The sequence below is a fragment of the Pyrus communis genome, unplaced genomic scaffold (genome assembly GCF_041283825.1).
Source record: "Pyrus communis isolate YQ-2024b unplaced genomic scaffold, ASM4128382v1 ptg000166l, whole genome shotgun sequence".
NCBI classification, from domain to species: Eukaryota; Viridiplantae; Streptophyta; class Magnoliopsida; order Rosales; family Rosaceae; genus Pyrus; species Pyrus communis.
Window position 1 is genome coordinate 17,501 of NW_028291048.1, and position 17,500 is coordinate 35,000.

Below are 17,500 nucleotides of genomic sequence, written 5' to 3' on the forward strand. Positions count from 1 at the left end.
TTTAATTTTATTAGGAACGCTGTTAACAAATGAATTAAATAAATTCAAATTTTGTAAAGATGAATAAACAGGCTTATATAAAAAAGACGATATAAGGATTCCGAAAGAAGCTATACTAACTGAAAAAATTGCATTTGTGATAAATTCATACCAATCCACCGAATTTTTTTTATTTTGATGTAAAAGATTTATGGATGAACTTAACAATTTGGATAATATATCCAAATCTATTCCTTCCTGATTGAAGAAAGGAATTCCTATGACTCCAACGAACAACGTAAATAAAACTAATACAAGCATCGGAAATAACATAGTATTGTCTGACTCATGGGGATATGAGAAAGTGCTTTTAGTGCCAAAACGAGTAATACTAATAAAAGGCTGCACCGTGCTTCTTACATTTTCATTACTATTTTCATTACTATTGATTCGATATGTGTTTAAAAAATAAGTTTTTTCATTGTTTTTCGTCGTTAATAAATATAATAAACGCAAATTTTTTTTAATAATTTCGGGTCCTTCTTTATCTTTACCCCATAGAGACATTGAATAGAACGAACTGCTTTTTTTGCCACTGTAAGTTTGAAAATAAACGTTTAAATGTCCTTCAAAAGCAAGTAAATAAATCCGAAACATATAAAATGCAGTTAATCCTGCTGTGGACCAAGCTATTATTGCAAAAATAGGTGAATACAACCAACTATCATTAAGAATTTCATCTTTGGACCAAAAACAAGCAAGGGGTGGAATACCAGAAAGAGAAAGTGTACCCAATAAAAAAGCAGTTTTTGTAATTGGTACATGTTTTCTTAAACCGCCCATAAGAACCATATTCTGACTTTTATCTGGAGAATATCCAACAATAGCTTCCATCGCATGAATAATTGATCCAGATCCTAAGAACAACAATGCCTTCGAATAAGCATGAGTAATCAAATGAAATAAAGCAGCTCGATAAGACCCCATACCTAGAGCTAACATCATATAACCCAATTGAGACATTGTAGAATAAGCTAAGCTTTTCTTAATATCTTTTTGAGCAAGAGCTAAAGTGGCTCCTAAAAATAATGTTATTATACCTATCAAAGCTATTAGATTTAGAATGTAAGGTATAACTATGAAAAGAGGAAGAAGCCGAGCTACAAGAAAAATTCCTGCTGCTACCATAGTAGCGGCATGTATAAGAGCCGAAATGGGGGTAGGCCCTTCCATGGCATCAGGTAACCATACATGAAGGGGAAATTGGGCGGATTTAGCAACAGCGCCGGTAAATAATAGGGAGGCGCATAAAGTAACAAATAAAAAATTAACTTCATTATTATAAACCAAGTTATTGAATATTTCAAACAAATCCCGAAATTCGAAAGTACCTGTTATCCAATAAAAACCCAAAATTCCTAATAATAAACCAAAATCCCCGACACGATTAGTTACAAACGCTTTTTGACAAGCATTCGCGGCACTGGGTCGTGTGAACCAAAAACCTATTAATAGATAAGAACACACTCCAACTAATTCCCAAAAAATATAAATTTGTATCAAATTAGAACTAGTAACTAATCCCAACATTGAAGTATTGGAAAAACTCATATAAGCAAAAAATCTCAAATATCCCCGATCATGAGACATATAATTGTCACTATAAATAAGAACCATAATTCCAACAGTAGTGATTAATATCGACATAATAGAAGTAAGTGGATCAACCAAGCAGCCAAATTCTAAAGAAAAATCATTAGTGATGGTCCAAGACCATACATATTGATAGACAGAATTATTATTTATTTGCTGAATAGAAAAAAGGGCTGAAAAAACCATAACTATACTTAATAATAAAACACTAGGAAAAGCCCACATACGGCGAAGATTTTTTGTTGCCGTTGGAAAAAGTAGAAGTCCTGTTCCAATTAAGATAGGAACTGGAAGTGGAATGAAAGGTATAATCCATGAATATTGATATGTATATTCCATAAAAAAAAAAAAAAAAAAAAAATTTATCTTAATTAATTGTTTCTGAGTCACCGGTTCTTATTTCTTTTCTTTTGAAAGGGGTCGGTTAATAAAAAAAAATTAAGATATATAAAATAAAACTTAAATAGAATTTTCTAGCCTTAATTATTCTGAATCTTTCCAAACTACTTCAAATATTTAAAATCAAGAGGTTATAATTGGTCAAATGATATAAATAAGTCACTAGTGAAAAATAAATACGTATTTAATTTTATTAATACTGAATTGTTAATATTAAATTCAAATTTTTAAATAAAATTTTATGAAGATAAAAAATGAAAATTAGAATTTTCATTTTAATTATTACGTATTACAATAATTTTTTTATATCTATAGAACAAGGATAAATAATTATACCAAAAACAGTATTTGATATGAATCATAAAGCCCATAACTAAAACTATTTATTGTAATTCGGTTATTTAGAATCATTAACCAATTTGTTTTGTAACTAATTCTTTGTCTTCCATTACAATAAAAGCTATTTGTAGGAAATGCTATGATATCCAACACTTTAATTTTACGGAAAAAAAAAAGGGGGCAAATAAAATGCCTTTAAATTATGTATTTTGTATCCTTTAACAGATTAACTACTAGTCTCATTTGATAATTCAAATTTTGTGGACTCTTTCTTCGAGCTTGAACAATTAAATTAATATTAAATTAATTAATATAATAGAAAAAATTATTAAAGTTTTTTTATTTTTTAATTAAGCGGGAGAAGGGTTGGTTTATTAAACTTTTAGATTTTTTTATTACATGTATAAATGGAACACGACGAAAATAGAAAGAAAACGAAACGGACAATCTTTCTTTTTTTTTGTATTATTTTTTTTTTATTTTATCAACTTCAATCTATTTGGCATAGTGTACCTTATCATTCTTATTAATATTTTATGTGATTTTTAACCCCCCCTTTTTTTTTGGAGTCTAATTTAGAGAAAAAATAGATAGAGAATAGTAAAGAACAATTGATTTTGAACAATAGATGTCTTTCACATCCAACCGAAAAACCTATTATAACTTTTTAATGGCAGTTCCAAAAAAGCGCACCTCTATTTCAAAAAAACGTATTCGTAAAAATATTTGGAAAAGGAAGGGATATAGGGCAGCATTGAAAGCTTTTTCGTTAGCGAAATCTCTTTCTACCGGGAGTTCAAAAAGTTTTTTTTGTGTAACAAATAAATAATCTGAATCGTTCTAATAACTAATAAAGTGATATAATTTTGTTTCTAGTTTATTTATAAGATTTATAAGTTATAAAAATGATAAATAATATTTATCAATTATAATTAATATTAACATCATAATAGTATAGTAAAAGAATAAATATTAATATATAAGATAAATTACAATATAAACAATATACATTAAAAAAAAAATAAATAAAAAAGAATTAGTCTCATAATGTTTTAATTTAAAACGAATATAAAATTGAATTTGTTTTACTTTAATTTGAAGCCAAATGTTTCTTTCGTTTCTGATATAGATAAGAATTCTGTTGTCTACTGAATTCTAAAAATGAATGGTACTTTTTTGTTTGAAAAAAGGGTAAACGCAAGCGCAAGGTTTCGCCTTTCATTTTAGTATGTTTTATCATTTTCCGGATGGGGATTATCACTTTCCCCATCGCCCTTACTCAATCTCAATAATAAAAAGAATTTTTTTTTAGTTATATTTTTGATTTTATATTATAAAGAAGAGGTCGTTGAAACTAATTGATTAAGTTTAAAATGTTTTTTATAATCTTTTAAACCATTATTTTGGGTTTTAGAAATTATTATCACTATATAAATTCCTTAAACCCAATTAAATTAATAAAAGCCCCGTTTACATTTTTAGGTAGTTATATGATTTAGGTAGTTATATGACGAATGCGCCAATTTTGAGTGATCTATTTTAGATCCTATGTTTCGATTGGAAGATCGATCAAGATATAATATATATATTAATTAAAAAATTTAGAAAATATTTTGAAGTACGGTACAATTTCTATACGAAATTTTTTTATATGATTGATACGACCATCCCAAATACCTAACTTAATGGGTTTGCTAAATCTTAACGCAAATTCTCTACACAACAAAAAAAAAATCCTAACGCAACCTAACTATGCAAATATTTACATAAATCTTTTGAGTGTATCGCTGAAATTGTGTTATATAAAAATTCTATTTTTTTATTAATCGATAAAATGAATTTTTTATTTTAGATTAATAAAATAAATGATAAAAGAAATTAATCATTAAAAAATGCAAACGAGGCAGAACATTTTTTTTACTTATATCCAGGGATTGAAGTAAAAATTATCTAGTTACAACTGTTACATTTTAGTTTTAGGAGAGCATAAAGTAATAGCCTACGAAAAAATACATTGTTAGTTCAGTTAAATAAAATTGACATCCTAAAATACTAAATAACTAAATAAAAAGATAATAATAAGAAAAATCAATATTATTAACGTTAACGAAAACGTTTTAATCCCTAATTTTTAAACACGTTTTTATTCATCAATTTGAATGGTTTCCTAAAAAAAAATATTGGATTGAATTAACTCCTTCAAGCTCGACGATTGAATAAAAATAGGTTATTATGATTTCGAATAAGCCGCTATGGTGAAATCGGTAGACACGCTGCTCTTAGGAAGCAGTGCTAGAGCATCTCGGTTCGAGTCCGAGTGGCGGCATGGCATCTTCTAAAAGAGTAAGTCCTATAATGAATTCAATTCCCGATTTCAATTCCTATAATTGAGGGACGCCCTTATTAATTTAATAATTTTTATGATATTTTCAACTTTAGAGCATATATTAACTCATATATCCTTTTCGATCGTTTCAATTGTAATTACAATTCATTTGATAATTTTATTAGTCGATGAAATCGTAGGACTAGATGATTCGTCAGAAAAGGGGATGATAGCTACTTTTTTCTGCATAACAGGATTATTAGTTACTCGTTGGATGTATTTGAGGCATTTACCATTAAGTGATTTATATGAATCATTAATTTTTCTTTCGTGGAGTTTTTCCATTATTCATATTATTCCGTATTTTAAAAAACATAAAAACCATTTAAGCGCAATAACCGCGCCAAGTGCTATTTTTACTCAAGGTTTTGCTACTTCGGGTCTTTTAACTGAAATGCATCAATCCGCGATATTAGTACCCGCTCTCCAATCCCATTGGTTAATGATGCACGTAAGTATGATGGTATTGAGCTATGCAGCTCTTTTGTGTGGATCATTATTATCACTAGCTCTTCTAGTCATTACATTTCGAAAATTCATAAGGATTTTTAGTAAAAGCAATAATTTAGAAAATGAGTCAGTTTACTTTAGTGAGATTCAATACGTGAACGAAAGAAACAATGTCTTACGAAACACTTCTTTTATTTCGTCTCAAAATTATTACAGGTATCAATTGATTCAACAATTGGATCGTTGGAGTTATCGTATTATTAGTCTAGGGTTTATCCTTTTAACCGTAGGTATTCTTTCGGGAGCAGTATGGGCTAATGAAGCATGGGGATCATATTGGAATTGGGATCCAAAGGAGACTTGGGCATTTATTACTTGGACCATATTCGCTATTTATTTACATATTAGAACAAATAAAAATTTTGAAAGTGTAAATTCTGCAATTGTGGCTTCAATGGGCTTTCTTATAATTTGGATATGCTATTTTGGGGTTAATCTATTAGGAATAGGGTTGCATAGTTATGGTTCATTTACATTAACATCTAATTGAATAAAAGACTTGACGAATATAAACATAGGACGGCATACAGGTATATATACGAAAACTTCATGTAAACAATCAAGAACCATTTGAATCATTTCCATTACTTGATTCAAATGGTTCTCACAAATTCAAAAGATATCTAGTTATAATAGAATTCCAATTTTTTTTTTTTACTTAAAAGAAAAGAATATAAAAGACTCATTTTTTTATTGTACAATCAACCATTTTTAAAATCATGGGATTTCAGTTTCATTTTTTGGTTTACTCACAAAAACTATCGAAAAAAATAATTGGATATAATAGCTTCGACCTTGTCAACTGATAATGATAAAACGAAATCGGGATAAACACCAATACCTATTACAGGTAAAAGGATAGAGATCGAAACAAATAATTCTCGCGGTCCAGAATCAAAAAAATAAGAGTTTGGGGCATTAAAAAGCTTGTATCCATAGAACATCTGGCGTAACATAGATAATGAATAAATAGGAGTTAATATCATTCCAATTGCCATTACAAAAGTAATTAATATTTTTGTCATTAAAAGATATTTTTGACTAGTAAGTATTCCAAAAAAAACTAACAATTCGGCAACAAAACCGCTCATGCCCGGTAATGCAAGAGAAGCCATTGATAAGATACTGAAAGTCGTGAATATTTTTGGAATTGCGATAGCCATTCCGCCCATTTCGTCGAGATAAACAAGACGTATTCTATCATAACTCGTTCCGGCCAAGAAAAAAAGCGCAGCGCCAATAAATCCGTGAGAGATTATTTGTAAAATGGCTCCGTTTGAGTCCTGTATCGCTTATAGAACCAATTCCTATAATTATGAAACCCATATGAGATACAGAAGAGTAGGCTATTCTTTTTTTTAATTACGCTGACCAAGAGATGTTGAAGCTGCATAGATTATTTGAATTGTGCCTACTATAATCAACCAGGGAGAGAATATAGAATGGGCGTGGGGTAATAATTCCATATTGATCCGAACCAATCCATACGCTCCCATTTTTAATAAGATTCCGGCTAAAAGCATACAAGTACTGTAATGTGCCTCTCCATGGGTGTCTGGTAACCATGTATGTAAGGGTATGATCGGTGATTTGACAGCAAAAGCAATAAGAAATCCAATATAGAATATTATTTCCAGTGCTACAGGATACGATTGATTAGCTGATGTTTCAAAATTTAATGTTGGTTCATTGGAACCATATAAACCAATACCCAAAACTCCCATTAATAAAAAAACGGAACTTCCTGCAGTGTACAAAATAAATTTTGTAGCTGAATACAAACGTTTCTTTCCCCCCCACATGGATAGAAGTAGATAAACTGGAATTAATTCTAACTCCCACATGATGAAAAAAAAGTAAAAGGTCTCGAGAAGAAAATGGTCCTATTTGACCGCTATACATTGCTAACATCAGAAAATGGAATAGTCGGGAATCTCGAGTAATCGGCCGAGCCGCTAAAGTAGCTAAAGTTGTGATAAATCCTGTCAGTAAAATGGGTCCTATAGAAATTCCATCTATTCCCAATCTCCAGTAAAAATCAAAAAAATCGATCCATTTATAATCCTCTGTCAGTTGCATTAATGGATCATCCAATTGGAAACGATAACCGAATGCATAGGTTGTTAGAAGGAGTTCTATTATGCATATACCTATAGTATACCACCGAATTATCTTATTTCCTCTATGAGGGAGAAAGAAAATTAAGGAACCCGCGAATATTGGCAAAACTACAACTAGCGTTAACCAAGGAAAATTATCATGGTAAAAACAAGATAAACTTGGACCAGAAAAACCCGTGCTCAAAATAAATAGTTTTTGAGCGCGGGTTTTTGTCGGTAAAGGTAAAAAAATCAAATGTATTCAAGTAGGGTTTTCTGGAACGTATTAATAAGCCAGACCCATACTTCGAGTTGTTTCATGCCATAAATAAACTCGAACACTCAAGAAATCTGTCGGACAGGCGGATTCACATCTCTTACAACCGACACAGTCCTCTGTTCTTGGAGCAGAAGCAATTTGCTTAGCTTTACACCCGTCCCAAGGTATCATTTCTAATACATCCGTTGGGCAGGCGCGCACGCATTGAGTACACCCTATACACGTATCATAAATCTTTACTGAATGTGACATTTGGATCTATAAATTTTTGAATGTCAGAAAGTTTCGATCTAGTAAACTTGTAAATGAATCATATATTTAGACACCAGATGAATCAATAATTTATCATAATTTTTCTAATCAATCTACTTCTGGATTGACTCATGCGATAGAGCCAAGATACTTTAATTCTTACATTTTTGAAAACATGTATTATTACGGAATGTATGGTCATGGTAATTCTAATTTATGAATATTAGAATTTATATGATTAATACTACTTATTCAACAAATTCGATTGATTGATACGAGTTGATTTTCTGTTACGATAAATTGATGAAACAATAGCCGGGCCAATAGCTGCTTCAGCGGCTGCAATAGCTATAACAAAAATTGAGAAAATATTTCCTTTTAATTGGCGACTATCAAAAAAATCAGAAAATGTTACGAAATTCATATTAACCGCATTCAGTATAAGTTCAAGACACATAAGGGCTCTAACCATATTCCGGCTCGTGATCAATCCATAGATACCGATAGAAAATAAGTAGGCACTCAAAACAAGTACATGTTCGAGCATCATTGACCAACTCCTTATCAATTTCGATTCATTTCAATATGAACTGAACAACAATTCAACAGATTCAATTGACTAGAATAAAAAAAGTACGGAACAAAGGCAGATTTTCTATTGTTAATAGAATAGATTGAATAATTTCTATTTTAGACATAAACAATCTTTAATTAAAGGGAAATAAATGTAATGTAATAAAACCGAACAGAGTTTAACGTGCATTGCTAATTCTATAAATTTTTTACTGTCGCGCCACGGCAATTGCACCTATCAAAGCGGCTAAAAGAATTATCGAAACGAATTCAAATGGAAGAAAAAATCTGTTGATAAATGAATTCCAATTTGTTGACTATTACTTATCAAATCTTGCTCTATAATCTGGTTTGATCTTGTAGTCCAAATAATTCCGTACCATGACGTATCCGTAATAATAATCATGAGTAAAACAAAAATACTTGTACAAACTGGCAAAGTAACCACATCCCCAATGGTCCAAAGATTCAAATCTTTGTAATATTCTGAACCATTCATGAACATCACAGCAAATACGATTAAAACATTTATAGCTCCCACGTAAATAAGGGAGTTGTGCAGCAGCTACAAAATAAGAGTTTAATAGAATATAGAATAAGGATATACAAACAAGAACCAGTCCCAATGAAAAGGCAGAATAAATGGGGTTGGTAAATAATACCACCCCCATACCTCCTAGTATAAGAACCGATCCCAGAAAGACTAAAAGAAAATCATGTATTGGTCCGGGCAAATCCATTATATGTAAAATAAGAGATAAATAAATAGAAATGTTTTTCATGACCTTATTGAGACCCGACCATAAATTTTTTTTTTATGATTTTTGAGCAATTCCTAATTTAATCCTAAGTAAATAAATACTAAGGGATATGAATAAATGTGAGTACGTGAGTACTATTATTGACTAATTTCATTCTTTATCTGAAAGAGTCGTTCTAAATTCTAAACGATATATTTTAAAACAATTATGGATATATTAATTAATGGATTTTCAATCCAAATTAAGACGCGTTTCTTACCAACCAATCAATAGTTGGTATTTGTAGTTATTGACCAAACAACACGAAAGAAACCTAAATTCCTTCTATATTAGTTATTAGTAAAGTAATTCTAAATTATTCGTTAATAAGAGATTTACTTATTTATTTGAGGCGAATTCAAAATTGTTCGAATTGTATAATCGTCAATTACTGACATTGGTAAACGACCCAAAGCAATTTGATTATAATTCAATTCGTGACGATCATAAGTAGAAAGTTCAATATTCTTTCAGTCATTGATAAACAATTCGTTGGACAATACTCAACGCAATTACCACAAAATATACAGACTCCGAAATCAATACTGTAATTAAGCAGCCGTTTCTTGCGAATATCAGTTTCCAATTTCCAATCAACAACGGGTAGATCTATAGGACATACACGAACGCATACTTCACAAGCAATACATTTATCAAATTCAAAATGGATTCGACCGCGAAACGCTCCGCGGTGATTGATTTTTTAAGGATATTGAATAGTTACGGGTAAACGATTTGCGTGGGATAAAGTAATCATGAAAACTTTGACCAATGTACCTTGCAGCTCGTACTGTTTGTTGACCATAATTCATGAACCCAGTTACCATAGAGAACATATCGTTAATATATATATGAATAGTTTTATGTTTGTTTATTTCTCTTGTTTGAGACACATTGTGAATATAGAATGTTACTTTACAGTGAAAAAGAGTTGGAAAAGAAGTTGTTAATAATAGATTACCGAGAGAAATAGGTAAAAGAAATTTCCATCCAAGATTCAATAGTTGGTCCATTCTTAGCCTCGGTAAAGTCCATCTTGTTGTGATAGGAATGAACAAGACACAAATAAGTTTTAGCTAATGTAATAAAGATACCAATTATCGCTCCAAAAACTCCACATGTTTTATTTATTTTCAAAAAGCTCAGAAACATATATGTCCGGAATAGATATATCCAACCTCCCAAGTAAAGAACTGTTACAAATAATGAAGAAACCAATAGGTTTAGATAGAAGCAACATAAAATAACCCAAATTTTATACCCGAGTATTCGGTTTGATAACCTGCTACTAACTCTTCTTCTGCTTCTGGAATCAAAAGGTAATCTCTCACATTCTGCTAGGGAAGAATAATAAAAATGATAAACCCTATAGGCTGACGCCACAAATTCCATCCCCAAAAACCATATTTTGATGGCGCCTCAACAATATCAATTGTACTGAACTGTTAGATAATTATAGTCGGTGATACCATCACTGTTACCATCGCTATTACAGAACCGTACATGAGATTTTCACCTCATACGGCTCCTTGAAGGCCAGAAATAAATATAGGACCGCATCAGTATTCTTTTTTGAATCTGATATGTTTGTAGGATGGATAACTATCGGCCGGTCCCAAATTAGACCAATTGAATTCTGTCTGTTATAATTATTTTAATTCAAAATTAAATAAAAAAAGTACTTCTGAATTGATCTCATCCTTTCTTTAATTTAATAATTTCAATAATAATTTCAATTCTTCTTTGTTCAGTAATAACTTAACTGTTCAATAAAATACTTCTTGTAAAAATATCAATAACCCGTTGGTTTCACGTACGAAAAAAAAATTCTATATTAATTAATGAATTATGACACAAATTATATATCTATTAATATGTATATGGGAAAGAATAATAGTAACAAAGAATAAATAAAGTATATCTTTTTTTTTTTTTTTTTTTCGTTCCTATTCTTCTTTCTATTTCTGAGAAAAAGAGGGCTTTCAAAATAAAGTAAAGGATTATTTCGTTTCGAATAGTTATTTATTAAATCGGTGGATAGGAGTATACTCTGGATTGGAATCGTGTCATGGGGAGTACTGCCTGATCATTTCTACCAACTTAAAGCCCCAATTAGTATTCTTTGTTTGTATATTATGTAAAAATGTCCTTTTGGAGAATTTACATAATCTCCATTACTAATCCTTTACATATGTTCGTGTTTCTAACCATCCACTCGTTTTTGCTCAATCCCCCGTTATGCTAATACATAAAAATGATAGTGAAAACTCAATACGGTTGATCTTTTGAACCCGCTTCAAGTCAGGATGACTAATCAACCAATCTTGGGGGAAACGGTCTCTTCTGTTTATGTTTATTTCCGCTTAACTCTCTAACTCTTATACATAGAAAATGAGAATCAATCTTTTTACTGCGAATTTATATATAAGCTGTTTTCTTTCACTCATATAACTATTTGATTTAGTTCATCAACCCGAATAATGAATAAAAAAAAAATTAAGATATCTACTCAATCCATTCCAACCCTTTCCTTGAAAGGAAGGAATAGAGAAAAGTTTCTGTCTATGTATCAACGAATCGCACGTAGAGATATTGATAACACACATAAAGTTAATGGTATTTCATAACTAATCGATTGAGCAGCAGCTCGTAGACCGCCTAAAAAGGAATATTTATTATTTGACCCGTATCCCGACATAAGAAGTCCAATTGGAGCAATACTGGAAATGGCAATCCATAAAAAAACACCGATATTGAGATCCGCTAAAACAAGGTGATATCCAAAAGGAACTACTGAATAGCTTACTAAAATTGATATGACTGCTATGGATGGCCCGATACTGAATAAACGAGTATCCCCCCTAGATGGAAAAAGATTTTCTTTGAAAAGTAGTTTTGTCCCATCTGCTAGAGCTTGAAGAACTCCCAAAGGGCCGGCGTATTCAGGTCCAATACGTTGTTGTATCCCTGCCGATATTTCTCTTTCTAACCATACAATTACCAGTACGCCTATTGTGATTCCCACTACAAGAGTCAAAATAGGAACAAGAACCCATAGAATTCCATAAACCTCTTTAAAAAATTCTAATCTAGAAAAAGAATCGATATCTTGTACTTCCGGTGTATCAATTATCATTTCAACGATCAACTTCTCCCATAATGATATCTATACTACCTAGTATCGTCATAATATCAGCCAATTTCATTCTTTTAACTAACCGCGGAAGAATTTGCAAATTGATAAAACCCGGCGGGCGGATTTTCCATCTCCAAGGAAAACCACTCTGATCCCCTATGAGAAAAATTCCCAATTCTCCCTTTGGGGCTTCTACTCTCACATAAAGTTCTTGTTTCGGCAATTCAAATGTAGGAGACGGCTTTTTACTAATAAATCGATATTCAAAATCATTCCATTCCGGATTCCTTTCTCTATCAAAGTATCGTATTTCTAAATTCTCATAGGGTCCCCCTGGAATTCCTTCCAGGGCCTGTTGAATAATTTTTACGGATTCTATCATTTCACCAATTCGGACTAGATAACGAGCCAATGAATCTCCTTCTTTTTGCCACTGTACTTCCCAATCAAATTCGTCGTAACATTCATAATGATCAACTTTACGAAGATCCCATTGTATTCCGGAAGCTCGCAGCATTGGTCCCGATAAACCCCAATTTATTACTTCCTCTCTACCAATAATGCCTACTCCCTCGACTCGTTCTAAAAAAATAGGATTTCGTGTAATAAGTTTTTGATATTCAGCAACTCTTGTTAAAAAATAATCGCAGAAATCCAAACATTTATCTATCCAGCCATGAGGTAGATCGGCCGCTACTCCTCCGATACGAAAATAATTATGCATCATTCTCATACCGGTGGCAGCTTCGAATAGATCATATACTAATTCTCTTTCTCTGAAAATATAGAAAAAGGGAGTTTGTGCACCAATATCCGCCATAAAAGGACCGAGCCATAACAGATGAGAAGCTATACGACTCAACTCCAACATAATTATTCTGATATAGCTGGCTCTTTTAGGTACTTGAATATTTCCCAACTGTTCCGGTCCGTTTACAGTTATTGCTTCTGTGAACATAGTAGCTAAATAATCCCACCGTGTTACATAAGGCAAATATTGTATAATTGTTCGATTTTCCGCAATTTTTTCCATTCCTCGGTGTAAATAACCCAATATTGGTTCACAGTCAATAACATCTTCACCATCTAGAGTAATGATGAGTCGAAGAACACCATGCATTGATGGGTGGTGGGGGCCCATATTGACTATCATGAGGTCTTTTCTTGTAGCCGGTATATTCATAGGTTTTTCCTCGATTCATTCTTTCATGAATTGCTGAAAACGAAAAAAAGTTCATTAAAATTCAAGATCTAATAAATCAAATAATTCAAAATGCCTTTATAAAAATAAAATTAACGAGTTTTTGACTCCCGAATATCCAACCGATTAATTAATTCTTTATAACATATTCTATTTTTCTTTGACAAATAAGACAGTAATCGTTGGCGTTTTCCCAGAATTTTACGTAAACCTCTCTGAGATAAATAGTCTTTTTTGTGTAATTGTAAATGTGAAGTAAGTCTTCGTATCCTATTGGTGAAACTAACTATTTGAAATTCAACAGATCCTCTGTTTTCGTCTTTTTCTTCTTGTGAAATAACTGAGATGAATGAATTTTTTACCATAAACTGAAATCTTCTCTCCCCCCCTCTTTTTATTTTAAGATATTTTTTATTGATAGATATCTTTATTGATCAGTAATAATAATGCCCCTAATTTTTATTTGGTATATACAAAAATTTGTATTTCGTTATTAATTTCTAATTTTTTTTATTTAATAAAACTTACTCAATCCTATTTTCATTTTAAAATTGGATTTGAAAGGGGATACAAAAGTATGGTTGGTTTCTTCACTCACAAAAGATAAAAGTTTAGACCTAAAATAAGAAAATTTTGTTCATTCTAGATCTAATTGATATGTCATTGAATTAGTATCATGTATCAGAATGGAATGTAAGACAATGTATGCGTGCATCTCTTTGTCGTCATAGACCAGATATGGTATGGGAAATATAGGAAAAATGTACTATTAATGAATTTTCAATCGCGGATACATATGTATCCTTACCATACTGAAACAACTGCCATTATTGGTATTAAACCAATAACGATTCATACAAGCTAAATCTTCTAATCGATAATTGGGCCAAAGAAATAGCTTTAATTTTATAAGTTTTTTTTTATATTTTTTGCTTTTATCCACAACTTGACTGTTTACCTCATTCCCATTACAAAAAGATGCCTTTCTATGTCTATTCTTAGAATTTAAACAAATTAGAATTCGCAATTCTCTACGACGTCTAGGCGATAAAATATTTTCAGGAACAAACAAATCATAATTTTTTTTATATCGATTTCCAGTCATCTTTTGATGTTTTGTAATGACTTCATCAGAATTCTTATCAACATGTTTTTTTTCTCGGTATCTTTGATTTATTTGATGTTTACTTTTATGAACTAATGAAATACCGAGGGTTTGATACATAATAAATTTTCCATCATTTTTTATAGCTAGACGAATTGGTTCAATAATCAAAAATCCCCTTTTAATAAATTCTGTAAGAGTTACATCTTTCTGAATCGTCAAAATATCCAGACTCATTTCGCCCCTTTGAATAGAGGATATAGTAATTTCTCTTGGATTTATCAGTCTAAGCAGGAGACAATATACGTTGATGTTATTGATTATTTTTTTATTTAAAGAATCATCCCATCTCAATTGAAAATACAAATACCTTTTTAGGAAGAAATCAAACTCCGCTTTTGTATTGATCTTGTATTGCTTTTTATTTCTATGTTTTTTCATGTCCGATCCCGTATAATCTTCTTCAACATCTTTTTCTTGGTTTGAAAGAGCTGATTTAAGATCTGCTTGGCCCATGGATTCTTTTTCTCCTTGATTTCGGTTTTCTAATTCAAGAGATTTTTTTTCATTCGACGATATTGATATAAAAGGATCTCTTTTTTTATTTCCAGTGATGCTTTTGTTTTCACTAGCATTTTTTTTTATATTAGAATTAAAAAGTAGTAATTTAATTGGTATAACCCACGGTTTCATTTTATACGTATTATAAAGTCTCACAAATTCTGGCAAGAACCAAAGTTCCAGATTTGATATGGGACGACTTAGTATTTCTTCATTCATTCCCATCCAATCCAAAAGGGGTTTTTGATTGGATAGGTTGATTTTTTGGTCTTGCTGAAGTGTGAGATAAAAAAGACCCTTATTATTGATTTTTTCAATTATTTGATACTTATTAACCCTAGTCTTAGTATATTTATTACTGTTAGTGTCAGTATCAATATTGATCCAGGCCTCAATATCGACCTTCGTTTTAAGACAAAAATAGAGAATTCTCCAATCAAAAAATTTTCTATCCGTATTTTTATCCATATCTCGAATATCATCTTCTACCATATTAAATGATTTTTGTTTATATGTGTTGTAATTATAAAAAATATCTTGGTTAGTTTTTACTTGTAATGGTGATCCATAAATTGAAGAGTACTTCTTAGTTTCAGAATTTATGGATTTATATGCTAAAAGATCATATCTATATTGTTTTTTAAAATTATCCTTTTGATTCAATAATAAATCCGTTTCCATTTTTGTTTTTTTTTCGTAGTGAATTAATTCATCTTTTTCATATAAATCACACAAATCTTTATATAAATCTTTATTTTGAGCTATACAGTTCAATATATTTCGCCATTTTTGTGGTACTACTCTAGACCATTTAATTTGAGATACATCACATTGATATTCATAATGACTCCTTAACCAATTTGTCCATTGATTCATTCCAGAATTGCGAAGATTCTTAGGTCTTAATTCGGAATGAAATAGTTCTTGTCTTACAACAAAAAAATCCTTTATTTCATTCTTAAGAAAAAGGGGGGTTCCATTATATTGAAATACGGATTTCAATTTCTCTAACTTAATAAGTTGGGTTTGTGATAATTTGTAAAATACATATGCTTGTGAAAAGTAAGATAAGTCAAAAAAAGTCTTTGAATTTTTTTGACTAAGACTAATATTAGTATTAGAAAGTGACTCTTTTATAATCGAAATAAATTTAATTAAACTTTGATTTGTTTTATTAATTCTTTCTTGATTTGCTTCATTACTGTTAATGTTTTTATTAATAATTTTTTTTGGTGATTCAAGAAAAAGTTGTGTATTGATACTAGGAATATTAATCATAGATAGAAAGATATCTATGTATATCTTTTCAATGAAAAATATTATAAAATAATGGGATTTACGGATTAATCGAGCAGTTCTTCTTTTTAATATCTGCCAAATATTTTTTTGTGATTCCAATCTTTTATCATCATAACTTATTTTGTTAGAACTCAAATTTCTATCTGAAGTTATAAATCCCTTTTTCTTGTCTTTTGTAATTTTTTCTATTTGCTTTATGATTGTGTTTATTCTATCAGTCAGATCTTGCATTTTTTTTTCTGTTAATGAATAATTTGTCCAATCCTGAGATCTAATTTGAATGGACGATTCCTGAATCATCCGATTACTGATTATTGAATCTTTTTTAATTTCACTCAATTCATATACTTCTATTTCTCTCAATCCAAATAATATAATTGGGTTTATTTTTGAGAGTTCTTTTATTATTTCTTTTATAAACAGAATGTTTTTAATGATCCATTTTTTTGGTTTTTTTGAGACATTTAGAAACAATTTTGTTTGTTCTTTAAAAATTCCTAGAATTATAAAACATTTCTTTTGCAATTTTTTAATTTTTTTTTTGAGTTCTTTTAAAATAGGTTCAAAAAATGAAAGTTTTTTTCTGGGAGAACCAAAAGGTAGTTCAGCTTCCATTCCAAAAATTGTTAAAAAACAAAAATCATTTTTTTGACCTTGCTTTTTCATTGGATCGTTATAAGGGGCTCGTAACTTAGATCTGTGCCAAGGTTTAAGACGAAAAGGAAATAGGATCTTGATCTGAATGCCGTCTGTTAACCAGTTTTTTGGAAATTCTTTTTCTGATAATTGAACGCCGTTATAGGTACATTTAACATGCATTTCTCTATTCCAATCCTTTAAGTCCTCATACCATTCCGGAAATTGAAATAATAGTATACGGACAATATTTTTAGCTATTATCAATGAAGGTAATATAATATATTTTCTA

At 30.5% G+C, this 17,500-nt stretch overlaps 2 protein-coding genes across 2 annotated transcripts; both read right to left on the reverse strand.

The window, feature by feature from the left end:
* Window positions 1-4,696: 4,696 nt before the first annotated feature.
* On the reverse strand, window positions 4,697-8,073 carry LOC148687779 (NADH-plastoquinone oxidoreductase subunit). Its single transcript, XM_088690031.1, is given in 6 exon segments — window positions 4,697-6,543; window positions 6,545-6,627; window positions 6,630-7,119; window positions 7,121-7,527; window positions 7,530-7,565; window positions 7,666-8,073. Coding segments are annotated over 6 exon segments (1,767 nt in total). The 5' UTR covers window positions 7,898-8,073; the 3' UTR covers window positions 4,697-6,024.
* Window positions 8,074-11,225: 3,152 nt separating this feature from the next.
* LOC148687780 (NADH dehydrogenase family protein) lies at window positions 11,226-12,406 on the reverse strand. Its single transcript, XM_088690032.1, is given in 2 exon segments — window positions 11,226-11,869; window positions 11,871-12,406. Coding segments are annotated over 2 exon segments (573 nt in total). The 3' UTR covers window positions 11,226-11,832.
* Between the last annotated feature and the right edge of the window lie 5,094 nt (window positions 12,407-17,500).